At 54.8% G+C, this 20,210-nt stretch overlaps 1 protein-coding gene and 1 long non-coding RNA gene across 4 annotated transcripts in view; one reads left to right on the plus strand and one right to left on the minus strand.

Moving 5' to 3' along the window:
* Positions 1–20,210, minus strand: part of Sparc (secreted protein, acidic, cysteine-rich (osteonectin)) — a 22,338-nt gene continuing 2,128 nt past the window's right edge. Inside the window, exons 2-10 of one of the 3 annotated variants that reach the window (XM_005376165.2) lie at positions 11,935–12,004; positions 10,241–10,306; positions 9,089–9,176; positions 7,332–7,453; positions 5,361–5,481; positions 3,822–3,955; positions 3,071–3,219; positions 1,590–1,738; positions 1–1,169 (exon numbers count right to left, since the gene is read on the minus strand). In XM_005376165.2, coding sequence (XP_005376222.1) covers positions 1,141–1,169; positions 1,590–1,738; positions 3,071–3,219; positions 3,822–3,955; positions 5,361–5,481; positions 7,332–7,453; positions 9,089–9,176; positions 10,241–10,306; positions 11,935–11,991 — 915 coding nt within the window. In that variant the 5' untranslated portion in view covers positions 11,992–12,004 and the 3' untranslated portion in view covers positions 1–1,140. The remainder of the gene's footprint in view (positions 1,170–1,589; positions 1,739–3,070; positions 3,220–3,821; positions 3,956–5,360; positions 5,482–7,331; positions 7,454–9,088; positions 9,177–10,240; positions 10,307–11,934; positions 12,005–20,210) is intronic. The other 2 variants (XM_005376167.2, XM_005376166.2) reach the window with 2 other exon arrangements.
* The window catches only part of LOC102021735, a 19,352-nt gene continuing 16,621 nt past the window's right edge, over positions 17,480–20,210 (plus strand). The window contains exon 1 of the long non-coding RNA XR_001232266.1: positions 17,480–18,650. This is a non-coding gene — a long non-coding RNA (uncharacterized LOC102021735). The remainder of the gene's footprint in view (positions 18,651–20,210) is intronic.

Below are 20,210 nucleotides of genomic sequence, written 5' to 3' on the forward strand. Positions count from 1 at the left end.
GCAGTTTCTAAGTCATTACTTTTTATTTTGAAAGATTTGTCAAACTCTTCACATCATGGAGAGAGCTTGCATGATTAATAAGAAGCAGCTTTTTCATGAATGCTTGGAGGTGAACAAGTTCTCAGCCTGTGAGATCTGACCATCCCAATTACTTTGAAGTTTCTCTTATTAATAGGAGATGAAAGGAGGGGAAGAAAAGGTGGAATATGCTAGAACACGTATGACAGCCTTCCAGATATGAAAAAAAAAAAAAATACAACCAGTTCACCAACTCTACTTTCTCTTTGTTACAACTTCCTACGTCTCACTCTGGATTTTGGCTTTTGTGCCTGAAACATCCTCCCGGCCCATGGAGCCCCTGAGAAGAAGGCTGAAATCTCTGAAAGAAGTCAGAAAGGAGGAAACCCTGTAGGACATGTTCATCTACCCCGCAGAGACCATGGGCCACGGCTCCCAAAAGTTTGAACAAACACCCTGATGTGCAAAGAAATTGCTCAGAAGAGCGCGGGAGGAAATGGCCAGGAGCTGGGCATACGTGAGGGTCTGTGCGTCTTCAGAACAAGCCCCAGCATCTCTCTCTCTCGGCGGCCAAGACCGGGCAAACAGTCTTGCTCTCTCCGGGTCTGCCTGGCGGGTTCCACGGGGATCTCTCCCACCACTGGTCCTCCAGTCCCCAAAACACTCTTTCCAACATGTGTCTGTTACTTCCCTTTGTCCCCCTGCAGCCACCCGGGGAAGACCCCAAACCCTGTGAACTAAAATGAACTCGAAGTCTGATTCGGTGAATACCAGCCTCAAGCAGAGTAGCAGAAAAAGTCTGAAGATGCAGTGTGTGAGGCAGACAAGAGTGGGTGAATCGTCACCACAGCCAGGCAGACGCCGGGCAGAGTGACGAACGGCAAGAGAAAAGTGACAGGACCGTTAATGCGCGAGCCAAAGGCCTCCGGGGTCGAGTTACGAGTAAGAGTGTCATGACTTGGGCTACGCTTTCCATGTTTAGCACCGTTAATGTATTCATATAAATCTATGTTAGCACCTTATCCCCAGGCGGAACAACAAACCATCCAAACATTTTAAACTTTGGGGGGAACAGGAAGGGGCAGGTCAAAGAGAGAGAATCCGGTTGCACGGGAGGAGGATTTAGATCACAAGATCCTTGTCAATATCCTCTGCAAAGCAAGAAGAGACAGAATTGAAAATGGGGCGCTGTGTCCACGCCAACGTGCTTCCCGAGGCGTCACCAGGGTCCCTCCCGCCCGCAGGAGCAGGACGCCAGTGACCAGCCAGGTGGCCTCCCTGACTCTGCTTGCCCCGTCTCTAAGATGTGCGGCCCAGTCACACTTCCTGCTTCCTCTCCCTGGGCCTGCCGGTTCCCCGCACGGTGCTGGCCAGGGCCAGGGCTACTGCTTAAGGCCGGAAAAGGAAAGAGTCCTTCAGAGGGACAGGAAAGTATCCAGAAGATGCCCAAGAGAAGAAGGCCCAACCAGACAGGGAGAGCAGACTGGAGACAGACAGGGCCCACAAGGGGACAGGCACACAGACAGCAGGACAGTGCCCACCGCCCATGGCTGCTGCCCTCAGACACTCACGCTCCTTGATGCCGAAGCAACCGGCCCACTCCTCCAGGGCGATGTACTTGTCATTGTCCAGGTCACAGGTCTCAAAAAAGCGGGTGGTGCAGTGCTCCATGGGGATGAGGGGGGCACGCAGGGGAGCCAGCTCGGTGTGGGACAGATACCTGCGGGGAAGAGGCAGGCGGCAGTGAGCATACATGCGGACGCAGACACACACACACACACACACACACACACACACACACACACACACACACACACGAGCAGACGGCCAGTGAGTCCGCCTCATGGCGTGGAAGGAAAGGTGTCCAGATCTTGGATCCTGGGACTTCCCCTCTCTGGCGCAGATGTGTGACACTTTTCCCCCAAGGGACTCTAGGGAACACTGTGACTCCAGCTTTCCTTCTAAATTCCAGACCTCCCAACCCCACCCAGCTCGTGGGAGGAGCTGCACAACGTTTGAACTGGAAGGAACACTCCCGCCACTGTACTAGTGGGGAAACTGAGACCCGGGAAGGTGCAGGGACACAAGCAAGGCCACCTCCAGCTCCGAGACAAGGGAAGCAGGAGGTTGGGGCACATTTCCAGATGCAAGTCCCCACAGCCCCCTCTGGAAGCTCCCTGCACGCCCCTGTGGCCCTGTGGGGTCCAGTTGCTCGGCCTGAGTTCCAGATGTTCCCCCGTGACCCCCCTTGTCAGCCAGAGTGAGTGGCTCACTTGGATCCCGGCCACAGCCATGGCCTGGGAGAAGAGAGGCCGAGAGCTTCCCAGGCCCAGAGGAGCCCAGCAGCCCACTCGGCTTCATGTGGAGCTGAGCAGGGGCTCAAGAGCAGGCCGGACGGTAGCACCAGCAGAACGCACCGTGTGAGCTCGGTACAGTTAAGGTCCCTGGCTAGAATGCTGCGGGGCACCTCATCGAGAGCGCTACGCGTGTGTTCCCCACCCCGCTGCCTGCCCACCCCTCAAGGCCGTTGTCCAGCACTCCTGATCATCAGACCAGCGCAAGAGCCCTCAGCCAGGGCCTTGCAACGCAGGCAGGACCAACTCCGAACTCCTTAGGAACACCGGGGCTAGCTGGCTCCTTGGGACGGAGCCTCAGGGTGGGGCTTAGATGCCCGGACGCCACGCTGCGCACACACTTTCTGCTGAAGGACCTGAGAGTGCAGGCTGCCCCACCCAAGCCCCAGCAGCCCCTGGAGTCTGGGCCTTGCTGATGTGTAATGTGTAAAAGCTAATGTGTAAAAGCCCCAGTGCTTGCAGACCTCAGGCGGTAGTTTCAGCTCCGCTGACTTCCGCCTTTGGCCGAGAGGGTCTCCGTGCTCCTCCTCCCTGCCTGCTTCCTTCCCCGGGACGCCTGCTCCTTCTGCCCCAGGCACACTCTGCGCTCAGCGTGGGCGCAGCCGCTGCCAGGAGGCTTTCTGGCTGCATCCGGGAGCCTCCCAGCCCCGACCACTGACTGTCTGCCCCAGGCCCAGCCCGGGGGCCTGGGGTCTTACCCATCAATGGGGTGCTGGTCCAGCTGGCCGAACTGCCAGTGCACAGGGAAGATGTACATGTTGTAATTCTTCTCGAAGTCCCGGGCCAGCAGCTCCACGGTGTGGTCTCCGGCCTCCAAGCGCTTCTCGTTCTCGTGGATCTTCTTCACCTGGGGGGCAGAGGCGCCGGTGCCCGAGGGCTCAGGGGAGACTGGCCTGGCTGGCCGGGCCCCTCCCACCTCTGGAAAGCTCAGGCAAAGCTTACAGTGGGGGAGCGGCATGGCCAGGAACCCATGATTTATTCCCCAGAGCGGAGGCCCAGGGTGCCCGCCGGAGCTACCCACGTGGAAATCGCCTGGGCAGTGTGTGAAACGCAGCTTCCCGGGCCTGGCTTCAGAGCCCCTGCTTCACTAGGACTAAAGCGAGGCCGAGGAACCTGCGTTTTGTCAGCACTGGGGGATGTTTGGTACGCCCGTTACAGTGCGAGATCCGCAGACTCAGAAGCAGAAAGGAAGAGGGCTGGTTGTGCCCCTGTGTCTGTCGCTGGGCTGCACAATGTGAGCAGGTCTCCTCACGGTAGAAGTGGGCAGGGTGTGAGATTTACGGCACCCTGGAGCCTCTGAGCACGTGAGGAGCAGCGTGTCCCGGCAGCCAGGACGAACGAGCTCCGGAGGAAGAGCACGGTGGGCGCTAGCTTCTGGGGGGGCCCAGCTAGGTGGGGAGGGGTTGGGTCTCACTCAGCCCTGCACCTGCCTGGAAAGGACCCTCTTACTTTCAGCTTCTGCTTTTCGGTCAGCAGGTTGTTGTCCTCGTCCCTTTCATACAGGGTCACCAGGACGTTCTTCAGCCAGTCCCGCATGCGCAGGGGGAATTCGGTCAGCTCGGAGTCCAGGCAGGGGGGGATGTCTAGGGTCCAGAACACAACGGTGATCAGCCCAGGCCCCGGCTGTCCCTGCCCCTGGCCACACCCATCGGTGCCCTTGGCAGAGTGCCGCCCATGCGCACTCTGAGACAGTCTGCCCAGGACAACGAGCAAAGGGACCAGGAGAAGAGTGCTGCGGAGGCGGGGAGGCGCGAGGCCAGGGCTGCTGCCTCCAAGGCCCAGTGTGCTGGGGACATGGTTCACCCCAGCGGCCCTGCACCTTCCGGGTGACAGCTGTGGTTGTGGTCCTTGCAGAGACCTTGGTGAGGTCCAGTGCCAGGAGAGTAACACCCATCCTCAGGCCCAGCCGGAAACAGAGGAATCACGAATTGTTAACCGCCAGGACGTCCTTGGAGATGAGGACTGCGACCCGGCCCTTGGAATTTAGAATCCCAGAATGTCACACCTGGAAGGCTCATCCAAGTCCGCTCTCATATTGTGCTTAGTGGAGGTCAGTGCTGGGAAGGGACACTGCGCCCCCTAATGAGGAGGGTAAGGCTGAACCCAGCCTTGTTTCCTCCCCCTCCCCCGCGTCTGTAGCCTGCGCGCCCGAGGCAGGTGAGTGGCTCTCCTCTGTGCCCCTTGCTGTCCAAATCTCCCCGAGATACGACGTGGGTGTCGTCTTAGACGGGCAGGTGGGGTCTCAAGGGTCGTAAATGACAGGGAGGATGCTGACAAGGTACCTGGGCCAGCGGAGCCCGCAGCTGGGATCACTGACACCGAGCCACGCCACGCCCTGGGGTCCTTTCTCCCAACAGCGGCCCCTAGGTTCCTGGGCGAGTGTGGCTGTCATATGTCTTATGGAGGCGGACAGGAAGTGATGGAGTAAAAGGGCCAAGGAGACGGCAACAGTGCAAAACAGCCCAAAAGAAGCAGACCGCACACTCCTATTTTAAAGCATTCAAGAGGCCGGGAATATAGCTCAGCGGCACAGCGCCTGCCTGGCAAGCTCAAGGTCATGATTTCGATTCCCAGTACCAAAAATAAGTAAATAAAAATAAAGTGTTCAAATTGAAATATGTTAAAGTAGTTGGCAGACCGAGGTAGGACAGTATTTACAGTGTTGAAGCAGGAACAGTCTGGGAACTTTGAGATTAAAAAAAGAACTTCTTCATCATTAGAAAAGCGACGCTAGCGGGAAGTTCCAGAAATCCTCCTCGACCTCGTGCTTTCACGGTTGCTTCATCCTTTCCTGTGTCCTCGGCTCAGAGATGAGAAGAACCTACTCACAGACAATCACCCCATTTTATAAAAGGGAACCCTGAGGCTCAGAGAGGGGAAGAGCTTGGCCCAAGATCACACAGCCGCGGATGACAGAGCCAGCATCAGCGCCAGTTTGGAGCCCTGCCCCTGTGCCGAGGGGCTGGAGAGGCCAGAGGCCAGACTCACATTTGCAAGGCCCGATGTAGTCCAGGTGGAGTTTGTGGCCCTTCTTGGTGCCCTCCAGGGTGCACTTGGTGGCAAAGAAGTGGCAGGAAGAGTCGAAGGTCTTGTTGTCATTGCTGCACACCTGTGGGCCGAGCACAGGGCGCCCCTCCCTCAGTCCCAGGGCCTTCTGCTGGTACCCGCATCCCTGGCCACTCAGAGACGGGGACACCGAGGGCTGAGCAAGGGCTGCGATGTCCCCGCAGTCACACAGTCAGTCTGTGGTGTGGCGGAGACAAGAACTCACTCTGACAGCCACTGACGCTCTCAGAACAGAGGTACAACCGAGCGGAGGAAGGAGAAGTGGGGGCGTTTGAAGGGTGAGTTAAAGGTGGGGACAGGGAAAAGGCAAGGAGAACAAAGAAGGGAGGGCAGCCGGCCTGGGGCTGCTGTCCGTGGGAAGCCCGCTGGCCGGGCTGGCCCTCGCTGGTGTCTGGGAGCTGGAGGGCTGGGCCCTGCGCTGCGACAGAGCTCTCCTGGCTGGGCAGGGTGTCTCGGGCGCCCAGGCTGTAGGCACGGCCACATGACCACCTGCTTTCCTTCTGAGAGGCTGGGATCTTGGAACCCACGGGGCCCAGGGTGCCCACGTCACCAGTCCCCAGGGAAAACTCCGGGTGCTCAGTCTCCTGTGGGCTTTTCGGGGCAGAGGCGTCACTCACAGGTGGCTGCATGTTTACAGCTGAGGTAAAAGTGAGCTCTGTGTGACCTCCCTCTCCAGGGAAGGAGCGAGCAAGCAGGTTTCTCAGTCTCTGCCTGCGTCTTTCTCCCTTATGATCTGGCTGACATCCATGGTTACAGAACTTAGCTCTGAGCGCAGCTGCAAGCTGAGTCCTGGGCGTCTCAGCACATATTTTTTTAGTGATGCTCACGTATCACTGCGGAGGGAAAACTGCTGAGCATTGGTGACCATGGGATACAGAGACGGGAGTTAGGGGGAAGGAAGACTTCACAGTAAATGATGCAGCCAGGCATGGTGATGCACACCTGTAATCCCAGCACTCGGGAGGCTGAGACAGGAGGATCATTGCAAGTTCGAGACCAGCCTGGGCTACAAAGTGAGCTCAAGGCCAGCCTGAACTGTGTACTGAGACCCTGTCTCAAAAAGCCAAAATAGGGCTGGGGATATAGCTCAGCAGCACAAGCACATGCCTGACAAAGGCAAGGTCCTGAGTTCAATTCCCGGTACCCCCACCCTGCCAAAAAAAACCCCAAGTAGCACTTATTGGTACTTATTAGGTAGCAGGCAATATTTGACAAATCCCTACAACAGCCTTAGCAGCTAAGGACAATTTTTATCCCCTCCTTAGACATGAGAAAACTAAGGCTTGAAAAGACTCAGCAACCGCTCACAAGTGATGGAGAGGAGATTTGAAGGGAACCTTTAATCTGACCCCAGAAGCCACCTTGTTGGGCGCGATACCCTGCTAAGCTACAGAGAACAGGGTCTCCGATGAGAACATGCAGAGTGTGGCGTACACCTTGGGATTCCAGGGACCCAGGAGTCCGAGTCCAGTGCAGAGCCTGGAGCCTGACGGTGCCAATTACATTTTCATTGGTTGCTGGAGACACGCAGAGTCGGGCAGAGCCTCACCCGACTCAGCTCCACCTTTCTGCTGTGCCTGGATCTGGCAAGGGGGCATCTGAGCCCGGAGGTGCCCTCTAGAGCCACCAAACCCACAGTCTTCTGGGCGGACACACTGTATTCCTAAGGACCCCGTCCCTCAGCCCGTGATGGCGAAGCTTTCAGAGACTGAGTGTCCAAACTGCAACCCCAAACCCACTGATTTATCGCAGAGCGCCAGCACTGCAATTAAACCTGAATGCGGAGGTTTACAAAAAAACAACGCATACACTTGGCTCAAGTGCCAACAGAGGGCTCTGCGTGCGTGCCGCAGACGCACGGCATAGGTTCGCCACCCCCGCCTTCGCCCTTACCTTCTCGAACTCGCCGACGGGGGCAGGGCAGGTGGTGGGGTCCTGGCACACGCACATGGGGCTGTTGTTCTCATCCAGCTCGCACACCTTGCCGTGTTTGCAGTGGTGGTTCTGGCAGGGGTCTGTTGGGACACAGAGCCCAGGGTTGGGACGCCCGTGCTAGCACATCCACCCGAGCTGGTCCACACAGCTCTGTGGAGATGGTCCTTGGCTGTTGCCCCACTCTGGGGTGTGGGCATCCTCCCTGCTCCCCCACCCAGCCTAGCACTCAGCATTTAGGGGAGCAGTGGGCTCAGCGTAGAGATGAGAGTTTAATCCAAGGTCAGGGCCAGGCACTTTTGCAGAGCGAGATGCTCAATCTGCGACCCAGAAACATCAGATACAATCCAGATGGCTGCCCCAGTGACTGAGCTCCCGCTCTCAGCTGGGTCATTTAGGGAGGTGTTCTGGATTCCAGACAGACTTTCTAGAATGGCTTAGAGGATTTCGTTGCTTTGCTTTTGGTACCGGGAACAGAACTCAGGACCTGAGGGCTTAGAAAGTTGGCTGTCAGGGCTGAGGATTTAGCTCAGCAGCACAGCACCTGGTTGGCAAGCATAAGGTCATGAGTTCGATTCCCGGTACCAGAAAAAAAAAAAAAACACACAAAAAAGAAAGTTGGCTGTTGTCATGGCTGCAAGGAGCCCCAAGTCCAACAAAACAGACTTAAGTGTCCCTAAGGGAAAGGGCAGAGGAGCCGGGGGCCCACACTGGACAATAGGTTCCAGCCGTGCCTGGTAAACACCGGATGAAGTGGGCATGGAGCAGGAGAGGAATTTGACTGTCCTCCAACAAAAAACCCTTGTGCCAAGTTCAGTCCAGACACGCATGAGACCTCCCCTCCGCCCCCACCCACGAGGGGTCCAGACCCCTCAGGACCAGGGCTTGATCTAGCCATTTCCTCCTGAGGCCTAACTCTGGGCATTTGAACTGTCCTTTACTGGCCACCCGCTCTGCAGGCACTGGGCCAAGCCCTCGAGGGCTTTGTCTCCTAACCCTCCCGCGAGGCCCGAGGCGAGCATCTCCCTCTCACTGTCTCCCGCTAGAACCGGGGAGACTGGCGCACAAAGGAGCTGCGCATGCTGTCCCGGAGGAGCCTGGGTTCAGAGCTTGGTTGGCTCACTTGCAAAGTCCGTGATCTCAAATCCTCGGGTACGGATGCCTCAGGCCAGCTGTTCAAGCCTGAGCCCCTGGGTCATCCCCACCTCTGGCACCAGCTCCGCGGGTAGCATTATGAATTATGTCAGGTTTGATTTCCCCACAGCCTTGTTTCCTTGGCTGAGCACTGATCAGATAAGCCAGTGAGTGTGAAAGCTCCTGACCTCTATCCTCAGAAATGCTTCTACGGGACACTGTGACGGAGGCCATGGGAAAGCTCACTGACCAGACGTGACCAGTGGCCCCAGTGGGAATGTGAAACCCAACTGTGGAATCAGGGCAAAGAACCGCGGGGGGAGAAGGACATGGCCAGCTGGAGAACTTCCTTCCCAGGCCTTCCTAGCATGGATGCACTGGCTATAAATAGATCTTTCCAGATTCCGGGGCACTGCATGCTAGAGAGCGTTCCCAACCCCCAGCCAAAGCAGTCTCTCCCCACAGCTGCTGAGGACCCCACCCTGCACTTCCTCAGGCAGGAGCCTCACATAGGCCTCTGTCAGGCCCCACGTCCAGCAGCCAGGAGCGGACTGGAGGCGCCAGGTCACAGGGGAGGGACCTACTTTCAGCTGCCACATCTTCTACGGTTTCCTCAGCACCATCTTCAAATTCTCCAACTTCTACCTGGACAGGGTTGGCCCCCACGGGCACCTGAAATAGAAGAAAAAGAATGAGTCGAATGCTCTCCACCCCTTCCCAGACCCACAGAGGAGACCCAAGTAGAGGGGGTTTTCCTGAAAGTTCAGGAACTCCCAAGGAACAGTGAGGGACAACACGGAAATGTAGCTGAGGGCAGGGTCATAGCGCAAAAGCCAACGTCGAGAATTTATAGTTAGGATTACTTTATCAATCTATTAAGTTAATTTAGTACTAGGGCCTGGGATGTAGGTCAGTGGAACAGCGCCTGCCTGACAAGTACAAGGTTGTGAGTTCAATGGCCAGTAAAAAAAAAAAAGAAAAGAAAACAATTAGGCCATAAATTAATTTATGGTGGCACAAGCCTGTAATCCCAGCACTCAGAGGCTGAGGCAAGAAGTCTGCTGCGAGTCCAGACAGTGAGTTCAAGGCCAGCCTGAACTGCATAGTGAGACCCCGTCTCAAAAAGACAAAAAAAAAAAATTAGCACTAATCTTATATTATGTGTTTCATAGTGTCCTAGAACTCTGTGGAGATGCCTTGGAGGCCACCAAAGGTTACAGCAAGAAGGGACGCCAAAGCCAGGCACAGTACGCGCCTGTAATTACAGCACGCTGAGGAGTTGAGGCAGGAGAACTGCAGGTTGGAGCCCAGTCCAGGCAACTTAGCAAGACCCTATTTCAAAATAAGAACACATTTGAAAAGGGCAGCTCAGTGCAAAGGCCCTGCCTGGGCTCAATCCCTAGTACTGCAAAGATAAAAAATAAAATAAGATTCGAAGCCCTCTACCCCTGCTGAGCAACCTGAGCAGCTCCCCTTTCATCTGTTTTATACAAGGACAGACTGGGGTGATCTTGAAAGAAGAAATGAAAGCCAATGTGTTTGAAAACTGCAGGCTCCTGTGGGAGGCCTGACACACATTCAGCAGTGTGTTGCGATGCGGGGCACCCAGGACGGACACGGTGCTGAGTGGCACACACCCCCCGAGCACGGAGACCCTGGAGACCAGTCTGGACTGCCCAGGGGAGGGACGGGCAGAGAGCGGCTGGGGCTGGGGCTCCACTGCCCACACCACGTACCTCTGCCACCTCGGCCACGGTTTCCTCCACCACCTCTGTTTCATCGGGCAGGGCTTCCTGCTGCTGCTGGCAAGAGAGAGCGGGGCGCAGAGAGCTCAGGGCCAGGCCAGCTTCTCCTCTGAAATGGCCCTGAGCTGGGACCCCGCGCTGCGAGACTGGCCAAGGAGAAGCCCCGGAACCCGGAGCGGCTCCCCTTTTATATAGTTGATATGTATTCTGTATTTTACATAGGCGTGCACTCTCAAGGTGTGAAAACCGTTACACAGATCCATTCAGAGAGCAGCGTCTTAGAGACTGTCCACCAGCTGTTGCCTCCCTCCTGTGATATTATTATCATTACTATCAGGCAATTCCTTTCTGCCATTTCAACGGAGAGACCCCTGGAGCTACGCTTTTCTAGTTCTCTCTGAGGTCTTTGATGTCATAATCGATGCCTGCACCTGCGGTCTATCTGAGGGTTAGCTTGCAAAGCATTCCTGCTGCTTTGAACGCCTACAAAGTCTGAAAACTGCTGCTTCAGATCAACTGACCTGGTGGTACAGATAGGGAACCTGACAGCCAGAGGGGGCAGACGGTGTGAATTTTCACCGATGTCGAATCCTCCCTACTGTGTGATATGATTATCATCACTCTTAGGCAATTCCTTCCTGCCGTTTCAGCTTAGAGTAAGAAGAGGTGAGATAGCATAGAACTTTGAGGTCCCTGGTTGGCTGGGGCTGCCTCTAGAAGTAATGCCAACCTTGCCAAATCTTTGGTCAAAATCTGCCAGTCTGGGGCTGGAGATTTAGCTCAGCAGCAAAGCACCTGCCTGGCAAGCGCAAGGTCCTGAGTTCGATTCCTGGTACCAGAAGAAAATCAAAAACAAAAACAAAATCTGCCAGTCTGAGGAAGACAGCCTGAGTCTGCCATCCACCTCCTAGTGGAGAGAGGAGGAGGGAATCCCAGGTTGAGAGAAACCCTCTTCTGCACCTGGGGACGGCTCCAGACTGGCCTTAGCTAGCCCCTCCTGTCCCGCTGGAAGCTGCCCGCTGGGAGTGACTCTCCTTAGTCTGTCTGCCAGTTGGGGTATCTGTCCCATCCTCCCCAGCCAAGGATCTGCGCTCAGCCAGTCTAGCTGTCCTTAATTTTTTTTAAATCTTCTTCCAAATTCCCTCAAATATGAAAACTGCTGGAGCTGATTCACTTAGATGACAGCGTCTCTGAGCTGGAGCGGCCTTTCTCCAGTTTTCCCCAAGGCCTTTGCCGTCAAAACCTACGCCTCCATCTCTGCTCTGCCGCCCAAGTAGTCAGGGTGGGGTCTGTTGCTTGCAAATGAAACCATGTCACTGATTCTGAGTCTAAACCTCCTCTCTGTGGGACTCGCTTCTCTGCTAAGGCCTTTCCCACCAGCACCCCCATCCCCGGCTGCTTGATTTCCTCCTGACACAAAGAGGCCACTGCCTAGTCCCCCGCTGGAAGGTCCGACTGCTACCAAGTTCATCTTTACATTTTCTCTGGAACTTCTACCCAGTGGACCTTACTGCACTTTCTCGTGCTTTTTATTGGCTTAAGAAAACTGATTAATTGTTTTTAAAATGATAACTAATTTGAGACGGGGAAGTCCCTGTGCCTCTCAGGACTCAGAGCCAGCAGGTTCAGAAGCCCTGGAGCTAACAAGAAGATAAGACCAAGAAGACGGACCCTCAGGTACTTACGGGGACCGCCAAGGCCCTCCCAGCCAGGCAGAGAAGGAAGAAGATCCAGGCCCTCATGGTGCTGGGAATCCTGCGGGGAGGAGATTGAGACGGTGAGGGAGGCTTCCTTGTACAGTTCCCGCTGAGCCCCTGAGCCTTACAAGGTGATTTTCTTCTTCTTCTTCTTTTTTTTTTTTTTTTTTTTTTTTTTGTCTTTTTGGACAGGATCTCACTATGTAGTTCAGGCTGGCCTTGAGCTCACTTTGTAGCCCAGGCTGGTCTCAAACTCACAATGATCCTCCTGCCTCAGCCTCCCAAGTGCTGGGATTATAGGCCTGCGCCACCACGCCTGGCCTTACAAGGTGATTTTCGATGGCACTTATTCAACCACGGGGAAAGAGGGCAGGAGGTCGTTCCTATTCAGTATTCATTCAGCCCTGACCATATAAGGAGAAAGTCTCCGTCCAGTGCTAGGACGAGTTTAAACCTCAGACACTCATCTGTCCTCCTTCCTAACGGAGAGTGCAGCCGTCTGGCTCAGCGCGGCTGCAGGAAACCTTGTCCAGCTGCAACTGAATGAAGACCTTTTGTTTTCCTTGTGTTTATTTTTCACAGTTTCCTTCTATTTATGACAAGGTACACAGAGTTTTCCATTTATGGCAACAATATAAAAGTCCTTTTTTGTTGTCATTTTTTGGAATTTTTTTTTTTTTTTTTTAGTGGGGACTGAACCTAAGATTCTCACTGAACTACCCCCGCAGCCCCTGACCCCTTTTGAAATTTTGAGGCAGGGTTTCATGAAGTCGGTAAATTGGGGCTGGGGCTACAGCTCAGTGGCACAATGCCTGCCTAGTAAGCATGAGGTCGTGAGTTCAATTCCCGGTACAAGAAAAAAAAAGTCGCTAAATTGCCCAGATTGGGCTCAAACTTGCAATCCTCCTGCCCCAGCCTCCCTAAGTAAGACAATGTGCCACCAGTCCTGGCTTAAGTCTTCTCTCTAAATACATATATTTAGGTTTTTAAAAAATGATTCAACGAAAGCAATGGGCTAATTAATCAAATTGGGCAATTCTTAATTAAGGGCCCTTCAATCCCTCAGGTTCAGAGATGACTTTTCCTTACTCCCTAACATTCCTCCTTCTCTTCCTCCCCTCCCTTTCTGCTCACCCCCTCTGCACAGGCAGAAGTAAATCGTCTGTGATTCGCTGAAATCTAGAAAGCTCCCCCACCTGTCCTGGTCACTGCTAAGACCTTAGATATCAAACTCTAGACTCTAGTACTCATGACCGTAAGGGATCTTGGGAGAGAATCTCCTCTGCTGACTCAATACTAAAATGCTGTCGCTACTGGAGGGCCTGTGGTGGGCGCATCTGACTTCCTATGTTAACTGGACTTCTGCTTGCATCCAAGTGGCTTTAGAAAGTTCTTCCTTAGATGGATCCAAACACGCTTCTCAAACTCCTGGTCTGTCCTGTCGCCCTTTCTTCAGCCACCTGAACAAGCCTGCTCCTCTGCCCTGCTTTTTATCAAGGACAGCAGGCACCACGGCTTGTCTCTTCTATCCCCCAAACTTCCGCACCAGGCTCATCATCCCTTGTTCCTTCCAAGACTTCTCAAGTGGTCAAGCACAGCAGAGAAGGGACCCTGGCATCAAGGAATACAGCACTGGGCTGGGATTCAATGCCAGGGGCTCTTGTTTACCTCATTACTGCTTAGGCGAATAAGAACTATATATACACTGGTTCCCACGTCTGTCAATTGAGAGGTCAGACTTGGTGACATTAGGGGTGGCTGACTGGGTCCTTAAAATGCTCTCACAATATTGTAGGCAAGGCTGGGGTGTGGCACAGTAGCAGACCACGTGCTTAGCATGCTCAGGACCCTAGCTTCAATTCCTAGCACCCAAAACCAAAAATGTCACAGGGACATGCTGATGTTGGCACATGTCCTTTCTTCTGGTGTCCCCCCCTTTGGATTTGGGCCGCAGGAGCAGGCTGCAATAATGGTGCTTAACTGGGTTAGCAGAAACACAAGACCTCAGCCCCTACTCCATGGGGCATGAATGAACTAAAACCAACAGGAATTTAAAGGAACTGAGGTGGGAGCCTGGCCTTGCTTCACGATGGCCTCAAGTCCCAGAGGAGCCCAGGCAGTCTCTGGGATGTTCTCCTCCTCACACAGTGGTCCTCTTGTCTCCAGGCTCAGGTGGAAAAATCTCCCTCCTGCTTCCCCGTTTAGAAGACACACGCAAAACAACACCTGCATATGGCTTTGAACCAGCGGAACCCAAGAGGATCCATCAATGAAGGGCTTGTCCGAGGCTGTTTGAAGGTGAACCATCTAAGAGAAACTGGCAGGTAGCGGCGGAAAGTCCCCCAGTCTAGGATACAGTGACAGAGACGTCGTGTCAGTGGAGGAAGAGCCTAGGTAGAACTGGAACTGGAATGAGCTTCCGGCTATGGAGCCAGACAGACCAACATTCCCGAGTCCGCGTCCCTCAGCTGAGCAGGGGACGCCACTGCGCTCCATGGCCAGGAAAGGCTTAGCCGGCCGCTCTGGCTGTCCTGTCCTCCTGCTGTGCAGCACTCTCCGCCACCCCACCTCTGGTTCTAAATTGCAGTGTTTGGCAGTTTCTAAAGACTCTCAAGTGCATACCGTCCCCTCGGACCCTCGTACCAGCATGGGGAGGCGGGCAGGATTACAGGGGTCCGAGTCCCACCTTCCTATGAGTGTGAGGCTGAGGCGAGGCCCTTGGCCTCAGCCATGAGGCACCCAGCACTCCCCCAGCCTCCCCCTCACAGGGCTGTCATGAGCCAAGCAGGGACCATGCTGAGAAGTGTGGGTGGGAGAGGGACAGAGGCAGCCAGAGACTCGGGAACAGAACGCAGTGTCCTCGGGGAGGAGCTGCTTTCCATAGTTTAGCTTCCACCAGTGCGCAGAGCGACCTCACGGATTCAGAGCCCTTCCCCTCAGACGCTGGGGGAGCGGGAAGGAAGGCGCTGGGCCGCCCTGGACAGCCCCGGCTGTGCTCCTATACTCCTGCGCAGCCAGAGATACCTCTCTGATGTTCTACAAACACCACTGGCTGAAGAGGCTGGGACCGCCCTGCACAGCCGCCGGGTACACCGACGAGTCAGGGCCCAGGGTCAAAAGCCAGCACTTGGACTGGCCTGCTGTGGTCTTCTGCCGCCACACCTAGACCCCGCGTGTCCAGGGACCCTCTCAGCCCCCTCCGTGTACACCAGCGTCAAATGAAGACTCCCTCCTTGGCGCCTCGCATTGTATGGCAGTGCATACATTTGTCCTTCCCAGAGTGGTTTCAAAATTCAGCGCCCTGCTGAGGTCCGGCGGCACAGACGAGAAGGCGGAGCCTAGAGAGGAAGGAACGCGCTGACTGACAGCCAGCACCCCCGTGTGAGAACGGCGGCGCTGGGGCGAGGACCCGGGTGGCCGCCCTCCATCTCCGGCCTGTTCTCCACCTCAGCGTGCCGGTTTCCCTTGGCATCTGCGCCGCCCTCCCAGGCGGTCACCTGAATGGAGCCCAGCTGGCCTGAACTGGTCCCAGGTGCTGGAGGGAAATGCCCGGGTGGGGGTGTTTCCTTTGGCTCAGTGGTCACTGCAGACAGACGCCTGCACCCCCAACCGCCTCCCTTCCGTACACCCAGTGCTTTCCTTTGGCCTCTATTTGCTTGGAGGCGGCTGAAAACCCGTCCTTGGCTGCCAGCGGGACCCGAGGCCGAGGTCACTTCTCACCCTTTGGAAGGACTCGGGGTGGAAAAGTACAGCCAGGTCCTCACAGCACAAAGGGCCTCCTTTGGGCTTTCCCTGGACACTGAAAAGTGGCTAAATGTCAGAACGGGGTGGGGCTGGGGGGTCCTCAGAATCACAGAATTCGAGACCGTGTGACTCAGCATTGTAGACCCTCAGAAGTGAAGTGCAGAATCTGAGCTGCAACCGTTGAATCTAATCTGAGTGGAAAGCGTTTAGGGAGCAATGCAGTCCGAAGGAACTTTCAGCGATGAGGAAAATATTCTACGTCTACTTTGTCCAGTATGGCGGCTACTGGCTACACGTGGGTACTGAACCCTGGACATGTTGCCACAACCATGGCATTTCTAACCATTTCATTTTAATTCATTGAAACCCAAATAGCCCTACATGGTTATAAAGACAGCATAGCACAGAGGGAAGCTCATGCACCCAGGAGCCAGAACATATGGGTTCAAATCCTGTCTCTGCCACTTTGTGTGACCTTCAGAAATCAGCTTTGCCTCTGTGGGCCTCAATCGGCTCCTCCATCTGTAAAATGGAAAGAACAACATACCCACCTCGAAAGGCTCATGGGTGATTGACAGGAGAGAATACAAGTGAAGAGGTAAGCAATACTGTTTAAAAGAACATTTTAGCCGGGCGTGGTGGCGCACGCCTGTAATCCCAGCACTTGGGAGGCTGAGGCAGGAGGATCAAGGCGAGTTTGAGACCAGCCTGGGTTACAAAGTGAGCTTGAGGCCAGCCTGAACTGCATAGTGAGACCCTGTCTCAAAAAGACCAAAAAAAAAAAAGAAGAACATCTTAGAACCCAAGTATCACAGAGCGCCCAACCCCTTTAAGAATCCAGTGCGGGGCCAGGGATACAGCTCAGTGGCACAGCACCTGTCTGGCAAGCGCAAGGCCTCGAGTTTGATTCCTGGTACAAAAAAAAAAAAAGAATCCAGTATAAAAATCTCAGCTTTTCCCCTGTGGCCCAGGGGGTGGGGGTGTTGGGGTGGAACAAAGGTGATATTGCCCCTGTTGGCCCTGCATGCCAGTCCTGCCAGCCAGCCGGCCTCCCCAGGGTGCGGTGATGACAGCCAGGCCCGAGGCTGGCCCCTCAGTAAGGCGCTGACGCAAGTCAAGCATCTCCCTCCCACTGTTTGGCTTAGAAACAAGGTTCCAAAAATCACACACTGTGGTAAACAGTCCCAAAGGGAGGAAAACAAGCCTGCAGGAGGCCATGTGCCAGGCCGGGCAGGAGCCAGGGAGAGCAAAGGGAGGGGGCAGGGGGTTTCACGGAGGTCAGGTCTGGCCAGTGGGGCTCAGGTGACGACAATGAAATTCCTGCTCGTGCTCCAGGATCAGACGCAGACCCTTGGAAGTGGCCTCGTGCTGTGAAGTCCTGAGCCCCTGTCCTGGGAGCCAGTCAAGACTGCTCCCAGGCACTGTGTGAACTCCTGCTCTCTGGACCTCAGCTCCTGGGCGGCCTTACAATGGGGAGCCTGCTTCATCCTTCAGTCATGTGAAGCAGAGGATCCTCTCTCTCCGTGAAGTCCTATACGAAGCCCACTATTTCAGACAGCAGCAATCTGCATTTGTTTAAACATGGGAATGTAATGGCTCAGTGAATAAGCTTGAAATTAAAAAGCAAAAGTAGGTAAAACTGGGGGGACAGGTGGCGCATGCCGGTGATCCCAACACTTAGGAAGCTGAGGTAGGAGGATCACTGCGAGTTCAAGGCCAGCCTGGGCTGCACAGTGAGTCCAAGGCCAGTCTGAACTGCATAGTGAGGCCCTGTGTCAAAACAAACAAACACACCAAAAAAAAAAAAAAAAAAAAGGTAGCACAGGAGTGGAGTTGGGGCTCTGGGGGTCTACGCACTTGGAGCCTGAGGGACCCTTGAGCTTCTCCTAGGCGCAGTTGGAAGGTAGTCCCTAAGGTCCCTAAGGGCAACTCACTATGTCGCCTCGGCTGTTCTTGAACGCACGATCCTCCTGCCTCAGCCTTCTTCTGTGTGCTGGGATTGCAGACTAACTCAGACTTACTGAGTCAACTCAGGCAGAAGCTGCCTTGACTCCCTGGTTTCTCTTCTAATACTGTATTTCTGTTGGGAGGGAGGGCACTAAGGCAGGCTACATGGACACGAAAGCCTAGGATGGGCGAGGTTCTGGGGCCAACTCCGAGGCAGCTCCTGAGTTTGAGGCTGGAATCAGCCCCGCTGAGATGCCATAAATTCGCCTAAAATGCCACGTTTCACTGTGGCTCTGGCTAACTCAGTGCTGGGTGGAGCTGCGGGCGTCCTCCTTGGCGCCCCCTAGGGTGACCACAAATGGAGGAAAAGAAATAACAGAGTCCAGGCTGTCCCTTGGGACAACCCCTAAGAGATCCCAAAGACGACAAGCACGAGGCACATATGCCGCTTCCCTGTGTTGGGCATGTGGCGGACAGCGGTCTGTCACATGACCTTCACCCCCAAAGTCTGGACTGGCATCAGAATCCCCCACACAGCTCCTCTGCCTACTCCCAATGAATTGGCACTGCCAGGCTACAGGAAAGATCTTTGCCATGTCTGTTATTTTGGAGATAATTAACTTGAGGCTCAGGAGGGAAAACAGCTCACTCCAGGTCATACAACAGGCTGGTGTCTGAACCAAGCTTCCAGATGTCCAGAGGTCTCTAAGTGTTGGCCTTGCTTTCTTTTTGTCTTCTGATAAGTCTAGATCCTAACGCTATACCTGACACACAGTGGCCCGGATAGATTTCTAAGTAAGAGGGGTGAATATTAATACCAAGTTTCTGAACAGACCCAGCTCTGGAGAGAGCTGCTGTCTCTCCTATTCCTGTTTTCTCAGCGACATCGAGGTCTGTGGCTTGACTGGTGAGGGCAGAGCTGCTGTGCCGAGGAGGACATCCCCAGTCGAAGGAGGAGGCTGTTTTCCTAAATGATTCCGTCAGGTCACTACTTGCTGGTCCTGGCTTCCCAGGTGAGGGTGGGAGGGAGGGAAGGACCCCGGTTCAGTGTTGGAGGAAGAGGTAGCTTCGTTAATGCCCAGGGTTGGCCGGGAGCTCAGGGCACGCCTTCCCTTCTCTCCTTGTGAGACGGGTGTCAGGGAGGAGGCCAGTGGCCAAACGAGCAGCCACTTATCAGCCACGTTTGCTGGGCGTTGGGGGCTCATCACACGCCTGTGGGCTGGGACAGACCCTGAGGCCTGCAAAGGGGAGCGGATGAGCTGCTGCTTACTTATCCACAGGGCCTGTGCCCCTGGACCACGGTGTGTGAGCCTTCTCCAGCCAAGGCGGGGGGGGGGGGGTAGACACACATCTGGACGGCGTGGCTCAGTCCCCAGCTTGCTGGGTGACTTCCAGTGAGTCCTTTTCCCTTCCTGAGTTTCCGTTTCTCTGTGTGAAATACAAGGGTATCGGGTGGTCTGTGCATGTTACACGGCTGTGTCTGTGTTGTGATCGGTACTCCGTGCGTGTGTTTGCACACGCGATGGTGCCTGTGTATGGTCCCTGCACCCTGACTCAGCGTCTGTCCGCGTGGGCCTGTGAGAAACGAGGGTTAAAGTTTTCATCCACGCGAAGATGTGCGTGGAGAATGTGTCTGTGCGTCTGGGGACAGGGTGCGATTGGTGTCTGCTCGCGTTTGGACGCCTTTATTTTTAGCTCAGCCGGTGGCTCCCGCATGGGGACATCGAGGCTTCTCCCCTGCGTCCCTGGGCTTGTGGCTGCCCCCGTGTGTCCCTGCATCCTCACAGATCCACCCAACGGACCGCAGAGCCAAATGCTCTCCTGCCCTCCGTCGTCTTTCCTATTTATAACTTGCTTTTGGAAGAAAGTTGCTGCGGTGAAGAGCAAGCCGCAGCTCTGCTGCAGGCTGAGGCGTCTGAATATAGATTGTGGCGTGGTGAACGAGCCAGGCCCCTCCTGGCTTGTTTCCTTTTTGCCACTGACAGGAGAAAATGGTTGCTGACAAGAGGTAGAGGCCAGTCCTTCCAAGGAAAGCCGCTGCCAGGGTGTAGGGTCACAGGCCCGTGGGGCTGGAAGGGTCTCTGGAGACCACGAGCTTAGATCTTGCATTTAACAGATGGGAAACAGCCCAGAGAAGGGTAGCGTCTCTCCCCAGGTCACCCACCTGAGTTCAAACCCGCTCCTTTCATACCTGCAGCCGAAGTTCTAAGGGGAAAAATACACAAGGAACTCCCCAAATCAAAATGAATTTAACCCAGGCCTGGTGATGCCTGCCTGTCATCCCAGCACTCCAGAGGCTGAGGACGGAGGATCGCCTTGAGTTCAGGGCCAGCCTGGGCTACATAGTGAGTTCGAGGCCAGCCTGAACTACATAGTGAGACCCTGTCTCAAAAAAAAAAAAGAACTCAAATGATACAATGTTTAAGAAACATGCTTGTCCATGCTTTTAATAATGGGAAGTTTCATACAACACACACACACATACACACACGCACACGCACATGCACAATGATGTAGCTAGCAGAGGGGAAAAAAAAAATGATTTCACCAGGTCTTTGGACACGGTAAATCTA

The sequence above is a fragment of the Chinchilla lanigera genome, unplaced genomic scaffold (assembly GCF_000276665.1).
Source record: "Chinchilla lanigera isolate Chin_1 unplaced genomic scaffold, ChiLan1.0 scaffold00007, whole genome shotgun sequence".
Classification (NCBI taxonomy): Eukaryota; Metazoa; Chordata; class Mammalia; order Rodentia; family Chinchillidae; genus Chinchilla; species Chinchilla lanigera.